Source organism: Lissotriton vulgaris, chromosome 2_1 (genome assembly GCF_964263255.1).
Source record: "Lissotriton vulgaris chromosome 2_1, aLisVul1.2, whole genome shotgun sequence".
NCBI classification, from domain to species: domain Eukaryota; kingdom Metazoa; phylum Chordata; class Amphibia; order Caudata; family Salamandridae; genus Lissotriton; species Lissotriton vulgaris.
The window spans coordinates 801,633,743-801,645,685 of NC_141687.1; the positions used below are offsets into that span (position 1 = coordinate 801,633,743).

The 11,943-nt window shown below is 43.5% G+C and overlaps 1 protein-coding gene across 1 annotated transcript; it reads left to right on the plus strand.

Moving 5' to 3' along the window:
* The first annotated feature begins 1,659 nt into the window (after positions 1-1,659).
* On the plus strand, positions 1,660-4,065 carry HOXD8 (homeobox D8). Its single transcript, XM_086956179.1, has 2 exons — positions 1,660-2,238; positions 2,684-4,065. Exons 1-2 carry the CDS (start codon positions 1,788-1,790, stop codon positions 2,977-2,979), a joined length of 747 nt encoding a protein of 248 aa, XP_086812305.1. The 5' UTR covers positions 1,660-1,787; the 3' UTR covers positions 2,980-4,065.
* Positions 4,066-11,943: the final 7,878 nt, after the last annotated feature.

Consider the following 11,943-nt stretch of genomic DNA (forward strand, 5'->3'; position numbering starts at 1 on the left):
CGGTTGCCAACAGTACATGTCACAATGCACAATCATGGCGACCCAAAAACACCAATCCGAAGACGGCTCGTGCTTAACTGATTATGGTTGACTGCTTTACTTGCATTGTAAACTGGAAGAATACAGACGATTTACGATTAGATTACGTGCACGGGCCTAATTTAGGCAGCTCACTAGGCCCCAAGTCATCTTTTCTACCCACTAATGTACTCAACTGTAACGACTGACCCTGGTGCCTTTGTCTCAATTTGCAGTTGTTATTATTCTGCCTCCATACTGCGGGTTATTAATAATGTTCTGTAATGCAAGCATAGAAAATCTGAATGTCTCCATAGTGTAAGGGATGACTTAAATTCAGTTCGTATCTGAGAGAGAAAAAGAAAGAAACAAAGAAAGATTGATTGTAGGATTTGAGAAATGTGAGCAGACATAAATTTACGAACAAATAAGGATGCGGGTGCGAAGCACAAATAAGTTATGAAATAGTTACATGGTCATGGGAAGCGAAATCCAGTGTTTTTTTGCGGGATTTTTTTTATTGGAATAGGCATGGACTTGAAAGCCCCAGCTTGATTTAGAGGGCATGTTTAACTGTTGCGGCTGTATGTGGGTGGCACACCTTTTTGAAGATCATTCTGTTGTGATAGTGTGGAACAATGTTTATGTTTTTGTTATCTAGACACTATGTGCCTGAGAGAAAGCGAAAGCATTTTCAAGCATGAACCCATTATTAACGTTACTAACACACAGTTCATATTTACATCGTAAGCTTTTGGCCAGTGCGAGGTCAATATAAAGTGCACTCGCACAGTTATGAGGGGAAGCACGCAGCCTTGGGTTAATTTGAGTTGACCTTCCCATGGATTCTGTTTTAACGTACATTCCGTCTTGCATCTACTACGCTATTTGCTGTCTTTCCCTTGGAGTCGATTTCTTGTGCTCCAGTAACGCCGTCTGTCAAGTGTGAAATGATGGAAAATGTATTCATAGCCACGGTTTTCATTAGGTATCAATTAAACTGGGATTCCAGCCATGCGTGCAAAGCTCAAGGGCAGAACGTTCATTTTGTTACAAAGGCGTAGGCTAGGCCCCCTCCCCTAAAGTCAAGGTATTCCCGTTTTCTTAAACATGTTAAGAATGCTTTTCTTTAAAAGTCGAGAAATTTCAGATGAACAGCACAATTGTATTTCTGTGTATTAGCAGCGCGGAATAAATCATTTTGCAAAGTGTATGCTCGAAAGGTCGGTTTCCCCGCAGCGTGAGTTTCCACTGGCAGCAGTAGTATTGCATTGTTGGCCCTGTGTCGGGCACAGGGCACAGCACAGAGCGTAGGCCCCGGGGCTGCAGCACGGCGCAGCTCTCTCCCTGCCTGGGTGACGCGGCCTGTGTACACGCTTCACTGGCCTGCGCTATGGTTCCATATCCTTCCGCCGCCTATCTAGAGCCAATCTCTGAGTTGAAGCCGGTGCTCCTAAATGTATTCAGCGCGCAGAGGGGGGTAGTTTCTAGCCTCGGGAGCGGCAAATGTAAACCGAAGCCAAAGATTCCCCGAACTATACGAACATTTTCACAGTGTGCCTAATAGGAAATGGTAAAAGCAGCGAGGCAGGTCACCCCAGAGCAATTTAAAACCAGCACCGGTCAACACAAGTTGCCTGGGAGCGCGTTGGGCACTATGAGCGCGAAGTGAAGGCTCCGCTGGGCTGCCTGACACGACAGGAGTTGGCTGCGTTACTGCTGCAGTCAGCCCTCGCCTACTGTGTCTGGGACTTTTGACGGCTGCTGAGATGAGTTCGTACTTTGTGAACCCGCTGTACTCCAAGTACAAGGCGGCGGAGCCCATAAACCCGGGTTTCTACGAGTGCCCCTTCTCTGCAGATGTGGGCGGCAGCAGCAGGCACGCCGCCTTGCTCTACAGCAGCAGCGCTGCCGGCTTCCAGCAGCAGCCGCCGCTGCCTCAGCAGCACCCGTCTCCAGTGCAGGACTTCTACCACAGCGCCGGCCCCAGCCCGGCCGGCTACCCGCAGGCTCCGTGCGGCATGGCGTGCCACGGGGACCCCTCCCGGCTCTACGGATACGATAACTTACAGAGGCAGGCGCTTTTTACGAGCCAGCCGGAGGCCGAGCTGCTGCAGTATGCCGATTGTAAATCGTCCAGTGGTCACGTTGGCGAGGACCCAGAGCACTTAAACCAGAACTCGTCTCCTTCTCAAATGTTCCCTTGGATGAGACCACAAGGTTGGAGGCTGTAAAATTCGCTCCTCATCTTAGCGTTAGCAGTAAAACTTTTCATAGAGCTGCGGCTGCAGGCTGCTAAACAGAAAACACACAGAGTCAGAGCAGATTAGCCATAGCAGACACCCCGACACACACACACTTACTCCCGTGCAGGCACAAACTGCATGCACGCACAACACACACTGGCAGACGCGCGCACACACCGCACAAAGTACTTCTTTGTACACGCGTTCACGCAGACAGAAAGAAGCATAAACATGCTGCAAACATCCGTACATGGCACATGCACCGTCAACACGCGCAAGCAAGCGACCTGCACACACATATTGCTTCTAGCAGCCCAACACGCCATGCATGCAGCGAGCAGATCAGGAACCACGCACACAAGCCGCAATCTCCTGGGTACAACCCTATACCAATGTCTGTTTTTGTTTTGTTTTGGTAGCAGCCCCTGGCAGGAGAAGAGGAAGGCAGACATACAGCCGGTTCCAAACGCTAGAACTGGAAAAGGAGTTCCTTTTTAACCCTTATCTGACCAGGAAGAGAAGGATCGAGGTCTCTCACGCGCTGGGACTCACCGAGAGGCAGGTAAAAATCTGGTTTCAGAACAGAAGGATGAAGTGGAAGAAGGAGAACAACAAGGACAAATTCCCAACTTCTACCGAGGAGGGAAAGGAAGGGGAGGCGGACGAGGAAGCGGGAGATGTGCAAGAAGACGCGGGTGCCGGCGAGGCCAAATAATGACAGTTTTCAGGAGTTTAGGACACTGTTGACATGCCGACCGCCAGGAAGCTGTAAGCATAAGCCCCTCTCTGTCGTGCGGGACCTTCCTGGCTGCCACACTGCCTGCTCGCACAAGCTGCTTTCCGCTTTTCTCAGGGTACTGGGCTTGGGGCTTGGGATAGTGTCTAATACGTGGCACGCGCACCCGCTCTAATCAAGATGTAAATGTGTTCATGAAGCCTAGTTTAATTTTAATTTTAAAAACTTGATACTGATTCCTTGCCAGCACTACTTACTACCTATTGAATACACACAGCGAGGCCCTGTAATCTCAGCGCAGGCGTACAGCCATGGCCGCAGATTGCTTTCCTATAGATCCTTGAGGACGTAAGTCACATTGTGATTGTGAGGACTTCCAGCCGCAGCTCTCGCTGAAGTAGCGCAGGCGCTGATCGTAATAGAAATATTTATAATCATACTTTTCGTAGGCGTTCTGAAATCCTTTCCTGCTGTTTTGGTGTTTATGCCACATTGTGCCTTTTGCCCATGGCTTGTCTATGTCTAATGCACTCTAAACAAGCTGTTAGAAGTCAGGGCTGTTAGATCTGCTCTCCATGTGTTCGTAAGACACTCTAATTCAGACTAGATATGTCACACTCGTGTATATATGTATGCGGGGGTGGTGTGGGACCAATATAAAATACTGCAATTGTCTGTGCCTTAATTTAAATAATAAGCATACCAGCAATACTACTATGCAATGTATACCATGATTTTGTCGTACAGTTGTACATTGTCAAGACATAACCAGTGAGCTTCCTCACGTTCATGCGCGACACAAGTCGGCCTTCTATTATTGTCAGTGTCTTGTGTCAGGAACGTTACGTTTTTGCAGAATATCTCCAGTACGTTCACAATAATGATGAAGCCACACTCACTGCATCGTTTTTTCCCCCTACAAAAATCGTGTTACATGAATGATTTATCTACTAAATTATCGTTGTTTCTATTGTTGTATGCCCTTTGCCAGTTGTCATTTTATAAATGAACAATGGGAACTTCATCCGTGTCGTCCTCCCTGTGGAGAACTCTTCGGAATACTTCAGACTGTGTTTTTGTCTTTTTTATGTTTTTAAATTGTATATTTTCATGCGAACGCTCTCTGCTGAGGTTGCGGGTCCAAATCATGTTTTGGTTTTATTGACCATGAGCTCTATGCTGTTAACACTTATGTGGTGAAATTCAAGTTAAAGAGGGCGCCAAGGAAGAGCTGTATGTTTGTCAGCATCGCACTGCGGCCTTCTTGTGGGGTTTTAGAAGACATGTTAGCCATCAGTTTGGTATTGTGGTGACAGGAGGGAGAAAAGTCTTTCAATAACGCATATGTTCCCGGATTTGTCGCCACTCCATGCACTTCCTCAATATGCTTCCCCTTTTAACTTTCTATTTTAAAAATCGGCATTCTGTTTTTTTTTTATTTATTTTTTCACTGTTGGTTGTGCTGTGACCAGGGCCACATTTCACAGTGTTTGGAATTGAAATATTCTCGGTGCTCTGCAATGAGCTTCTATTATGCTGTTTTAGCATTACTCCATGGTGTGCATTAAAGCCGCCTGGTAGTTTATTTGTCAACATTCAACATGAATGCAATGCACACCAATAACAGTATCAACCCATGAAACGATGGTGCATTTGAATATCACACAACTGCCATATCTCCGTGTTATAATAATATATGTGGTATGTGCCTCACTTAATCCAAAAAGGTTACACTCGGGCAGCCATGGATGGCAACATTAATAAAATGCATTCATAGGTAGCAGTGCGTTGGCAGACTACCCTTGCATAGCATACAGCGCACTTAACCCGCTCTCTCAGTACATTATTGAAACAGGGGGGCAGTACTAAAATAAACTAGCGATAATGCTGCATTCCCCCAAGCCTTCAAGAGCTCTCCAGCCATGGTGTTCGGAAACGCGGCCATTTGTTCAAGCCTACTTCCATTTTATCGCAACAAACGAGGATCTTCATGAAGTTTTCAGCAGAGAGTCAAAATAGCATTGTGACACAGTCACTTCTCTTGTTGATTCCACTTTTCATGCAAGAAAGGCGATGCCAGGTTGATTATTATACTACAGAAAGCGAGGACCTGATAAACAGCTGAACCCTCGCAATGAAGAAACCTAAAATGGCGTCGCGTCGCACACTTACTACTCATTGAAGTGCCGCAGTCCCTCGCGACCTCTCTTATTTGACATATTCCGATCAAATTCGTGCCTTTCAGACATCCCACAGTATTAATCGAGTAACACGGTTGTAGTACTCACCCATTGTCTAGTACACACCCATGGTTTCTCCACAACATAGATAAGCTTTGCTATAGTATTTCAGTCTTGAGGCATAGGCCTTCATTGTTACCAAGGTCCAAGGTTTGTGAGCATTCACATCTTTGTGCGCGCTTGCGAAATACACCTCATTTCCAGAGCATGCCCTGCCAATGACAAAGACTGCAAAACCAGGCTGCATTCTCACGCAGCACAGACGGCCGAAAGTACCAAACAACTATATTTATTGGCACAAACCATCCAATTCGGTGCATGTAACACAGTTCTGTCGTACAGGAAACACAACCTCCTGCCAATGACTTAGCCGTTCTGACTGAAAACAGTCTGTTGAGGCCTTTGGACGAAATGAAAGGGCACCGACTCACTGACTGTAAACATCTTACGGTGTATGGCCCAAGCAATCAAGCTGTAAAACTGAACCCCGTGCGGTTGCTGCCTGTGGGAAAGTAGAAGGGAATGACAGCAAACAGGAAACATCTCGGCAACTCCTCTGATTCAGATCAAAAGGCACACAAGCTGACCCCCAACACCGATTGTCTTCTTGGCAGTTGCATTCATTATGAAGCATAACATTTGTCTGCCATGATATACGTATTAAAAATAGGTTATAGCAACAATATGTTATTCATGTAAAGCATGTCCTGGTTTCCAGACAAAACCAGAACTGCTTGCCTCCTAACAACAGGCAATCTGTAAAACACACATAGATGCCTGTTTGTATGTTCTGTAATGTGTGTGAGCACGCGTTGACCTTCAGGAATCTTGATATCCGTGACAGATATTGGATGGCTTCTCCTATCGTAAACTATTCTGCTGTGCTTGCCAAGTCTGACTGAAAAATAGCCTTAGATAGCCCTCTTTCTTCATTTGAAGGTTTGAGTAAAGGGAGAATCGACCCAGTGGGGATGGCATTTATTTTTAGGCCTATGTCTGTGGGTAAGTGTGAGTGTGTGTGAGACGGAGTTTCCAATGCTGGTTAAGGTAAACATAGTTATTGACTTAAACAACAGGAAATACAAATTAATTTCGGAAAGGACTGAAATGCACGTGGTCTGTTCATTTTTTAAAGTCACATTGCCGTAAATTTGATATGATGAGAATAAGCCAAATTAGCGCTTTGAAGACGCCACACTCCCATATCCAAATCAAATTCAATCAAACACACCTATATCACAGACAGTGCACCTACACGGTGCCTTCGCAACCTGACCACTTGTGCAGCCTGGAAGATGAGACATAAAATGAAAAGAGCACTGGTTGTGATGACTCAAAAGTGAAACTTAGAAGTTCGCTCATCCTGCGTAAACCCAGTGCCGCGGTTGTTAGTATTAAAGGCAAGTTAAAGCGCATTTTACTGAGCGGCAGCGCTCTGATTCCACATTAGAAGATTTCTTGAGGATTCTTTTTACTAGAAGACGACTCTTATCCCATTTACACCAGAGTTTTTTTCAGCACTCATGGAATGCGTGTAAGAGTGAAAGACAAATGACAGTGTTTGGAATAACTGCAAAGGCACAAGCAGCGTTCTTCAAATAGAAATAAATAAGTGCATGGTGATTTACCACTTAAGACATTCATTTACGAGATGGCTTCTCCCTGCATTCAATATATTTATGAAGTTGGAGGTACAGCTAAAACTACATTTTAAATGTTATGTATAGGAAGCTGTCTGTTACACGCGCGTGCTCACATACAACTTCTCATACAGAGGGTCGGACTAGAATATATGGCAGTCAGGCAGTGCCTGATGTGTTGGTCTGACAGGGTCAGTGTGTGGGTACATTTTGTGGCTGCTTATGGGCCGGATTTATGGTCTCCTGAGCCCTTTTTACTCTCGATTTGCCCTGATAAGCAAGCTAAATCCTATGCAGTCTCAACACCTCGGAAAATATTTGTATAGCCTTTATTTCCAAGTCTCAAATGCTCCAATTTGAAAAAATGGGCAACTTCTTCAGGTATCTAGAAAACTACTAAGGGCCATTTTTATTTTGGTTTCTGGGCCTATTTTCTGTCCCAGTCCGACCCTGCACATATACACACACAAACATAAACGTTATCCTCTGTTTGCAACTCTAGTCATGCCAAGAGATTATTTGCACACATCAACTAATTTATTATAGTGCATATGGCAGAGGAAGATGACACGTTTCTGCTGAAATTCAGCCTTACTCTGGCCCCCTTCCCGCCTACAAGTCACCTCTGGACAATCAACACCTCTGATTCCCCTCTCACACATAGTCACCACATTCCAATATACTCAGAAATGTAACCATTTACCACCCCTCTTGGCATGCTTGTCAAGTGTTATGACCCAGTCAACTGGAAGATACATTTTGTCCATAGAGTGATCACTGACTTTTTCAAGAAACATACCTCTCAGTAAAACTTATGTGTTTCAATTTTGAGTCATCGCCACTAGTGCTCTTTCCATTGTATGTCTAATCTACTAGACTGCTCCAGTGGTCAGGTTGCGAAAGACCTATTGTGTACTTAAAAATAACTTCGAGTGGGCTTCAAACTCGCCAATTGCTTACCATTGATTGACTTTATTACCATTCTATTTGCTTTCTTCTTATTTTACTGCTTGACTTCATATCTTGTCGCACCTTGTCCATCTTGTCTTTGTCCCTCCCATGGAGCATAGCCTCTTACCATCCTTTTGAGTTACTGGTTCGTATCCTTCTACTAACCACTTATGGCGAACTATTTTTTTCTATTTGGTTAAACATTCCATGAGGGTGCTGCATGTGTTTTCCAACTGTCTCCCTTGAGGGCTTCTCCCTTCGCCAAATATCTGACCCCTGCTCTGTGTTGCTATCTCCATCATATGCTACATGCTCTCTTGTGTGCTTTTCTACTTTGTATGCTGCTTTTGTCCCTCCACTCCCTGTTGCTCCCTTTTCCCTTCGCTGCCCGTTGCTTCCACTTCGTGAGCATTCCCTATTGCTTTCCCCCTCCCGCCCATCCTTGTTGCTTTCAATTTCATGTCCACTTAGCTTTGCTTCCCCCTTCCACTCCTCCTTTGGGTCGAACTTTTTTTTAAAGGTTTTTTTTATAATTTTTGGAGGGCTGGCAGCTGTTATTTGCTGTTGGGTTGCTCCTCAATGCATAAAGCACTTTGCGCATTTTTTTCATTCACCGATCCAGGTGGTGTCTATCATCTTGGATCAGTAAATAAAAAAAAGAGAAAATGCTTTGTCTTTTTCATGTGAGGTCACGCATATGTGCCTTAGAGAAATTACTTGGGTGGCTTTGGCAGAAATTGGGAAAGCTGATAGGTTAACAAGAGTAGACTTAATGTCTTTGTCAATGCTTGTTTACTGATGACCCTTTATGTCCCATTTAAACAATTAATATATGCTTTCTATAGAATTTCTGTTGAAAGTGTTTATCCAAATAAAAAGTACTAAACAACACATATAGTTAAGAAAGAAATAGAAGGAGACGTACAGACAAAGAAAAAAAATTTGAGCTTCTGTGAGAGGGAAGCACAACAAAGGGATTTTTAGTTGCAAAACAAGGAGAGAGCTCAATTGATATGCTATTGTGAACCAGAAATTTCAACACATTTGGTAAAATGGGTTTTATGTCATTACATGTGAGCTTATATAATGTCAAAAACAAGGCCCCCTGCTACTAAAGTAGGTTCCTAGGGCAGGGAAAATACAGTAATTGAGAAAAAATACCCTAGGCATCTATAGGTCTATACAGTATACAAGACCTAGTTAAGCACAGGCATGATCTTGAGGACTCAGTTTACAATGCAAATCAATACAAAATAATTTTATTGATACAAATTCTTTTAAAATTATCATTGCAATTTTTAAAATAATTCCATGAAGCATAAGTGCTGAACAATAACATCACAACGTAACCCCCATAGTGGACATAAATGAGTACAATCAACAAAGATGTGCTTATCGACTAAACATAATAATCTCTATGATAATTAATCTTCAAATGAATTATTTATAACTGTACATAAACATATATGTGTTTGTGTGTGTGCATTTGATAAAGAAAGATAAAAAAACAAAATAAATCAGAGAACCAATAATATAATCCAGTGGCTAAACGTTTAATGATGAATCTTCTCAATTGATATGCTATTGTGACCCTTAAATTTCAGCAAATTTGGTACATTGGGTTTTATGTAATTATATGTGAGTTTAACCTCCCATGCTGAGATATCAATAGTAAAACAGTTTGAAACTTAGGTACTTATACCTTGGAGAATATATTCTAAAAAGGTGGCTGCCTCAATCAATCAATTTATCTTTATTTGATCACATCACTGATCATAAAATACACAATAAAAATACATGGCAAACAAAGGATTAGAAACATTTCACCATGTCATAAAATTACACAAATAGATTCCCGATTACTGGACAAAAAAAACTAAGCAGAACACAGGTTCATGTTCCTTATACAGTCATAGCGGACCTCTGCCTGATATCCTTTGGATGGAGGGTGCAGTTAAATATGATGTCCGCAAATCTTGAAATGACTAGATAAATACAAGCTATGAACATTAGCCTGTTTTTAAAAATATACTAGATAAAACTTCCTCAAAGATGCATCCAATTTACAAAAAGCATTGGCATAGCCAATAGGTCTCGCCTCTGGGACATTATAAGTGTTTAGTTATCCAGCACAATATCCTTGGGGCAACAACATCAACTGTTGCATAGCTAAACACTTATAAGGTCCCAAGGCGAGACCAATTGGCTGTGCCTATGTGGCTATGCACAGAAAAGTGTGTGCACCAGTTGTGCAAGATGAAGTGTGAGACAACTAGTGTTTCTTCATATGTTGGATTTGAGATGCAACTGTATCTACCAGGATCTGTCAATTTAACACCCCAGTCACTTCGCTTAGTAAAAAGAAAATGGCGAACCTGGTAGCAGCTGAATGCACCATTTCAATCATTCCCTAATTCTCTGTGTGATTGTGACGAAGCTGCTGAACCTTCACTGCAAAACCCAGCTCAGCATATGCACAAGTCCCAAAAACAGTTATTTAAAAACTTGAAATCTCACGGGTGCATGATCCTCCTCATTTGAAAAACAACCACTGTGGAATTCATCTCAGGCAGCCCTCTCACAGGGCACCCATACCAAAAGCGAAGTAACAAATTACTCGTCTGTTATAAGCCATAATCACTGCACCCGAAGATTTTAGAACCTGTCGTTGTCTGAGGCAATATGTTCATGTAACCTACTCCCTTGTGTCAGTGCAAGATAGAGGATTGTGCTGCGTGCAAGGAGCAGCAGAAAATGTGTTGGAATGAGGTAAATGAAAAGCAATATGCATCCAGGATGGGGAAAGAGGAGGTCGACATTATGGAACACATGGTGGGGCGGGAGGGAGAGAGAGTGAAAGGTAAAGTTGTTGCCACTCTGTCTCTAAAGTGTTCTTGAGAATGGTCCCAGCTCTGCCACTGTGCTTTGGGATACTAGACATGCCAGATGTGACATCTCTCTCTCTCACTAAAGCACTGTTGAATTCAGCTTTTATAAAGATTCAGTAGAACATTTTACACTGCAGTGGTGGCTCGTCAAAAAAGTGGTAAAATGGTGCCCTTGTCAGTTGTCACATAACACCTAGTCTCTACACACACTAACATGTCTTTCATTTAGCAGTGTTCAGCAAAATATAAGGTTTGTATCTTCATTAAAACATCCAGTGTGCAGGTATACCCTCTCTACTGAACCAGACTCATAAGACAAGTGGAGGAGGGGCTGAGCCAAAATCCATCTGTTTAAAAGCACAGCACTCTGCAAAGTGATGTTTGGATTGTACATCCGTGAGGTCATACTTCAACTACATCCCTTCACACAGGCACAGTTCATATTATTTAGCAGGCATACTGTGCATGCCTCAAGAAGTACAGCATATCTTTGAAAATGAGACTGTCAGAGTGCTCATCAGTGCACTTCTTTGCCCGACCAGAATTCACACAGAGCAGCAGGGGTGAGATCCTTAAACTGGTCCCAGCATCTGATAGGACCGGAGGACCAGCCTTGACATAAGCTGGGACATGGCACGTCATAAGTCTTAATGTACATCCTGTTCCATCTGCCCTATCCGGTTCCTCGTTTGCAGTGTGTTAATCATGAGTTGATTGCTACTATGTCCAGATACAGATTCCTACTCCACTGTTGCCATGGAGGAGTCGCCATCAGAGGCATCCAGATAGGTAAAAAAAAATCCAATGTTGTTGCTCTGGACATAGGAGTGAGTGAGTGCATAAAAGTGTGTGTGTATGTGTGTGTGACAACATGTGAGTGTGATTGGGTCTGAGTGGAAATAGGTGAGGGAAGGAGTGTGTCTGAGTGTGATTGTGTGCATTAGAATGGGAGTGAGTGTGCGTGTGTAACAGTGAGTTCGAGTGAAAGTGAGTATGAGTGAGGCCGAGTGAAAAAGGATTGCAAAAGCAAGAGTGAGTGAGACGGTGAGTATGACTGAAGTAGTGTGAATGGCCATGAGCGTGAGTGTGCGTTTGTGAGTGAGTGTGTGTCAGGACCCTGAGTAAAATCGGCGCGTGAATTAATAAGTTGGCTGTCGGGTATAATAGTAACATATCTGGGATTATTACCTCCAAGTTGGAGCCGTGATTATTGCGGCGTGCAAG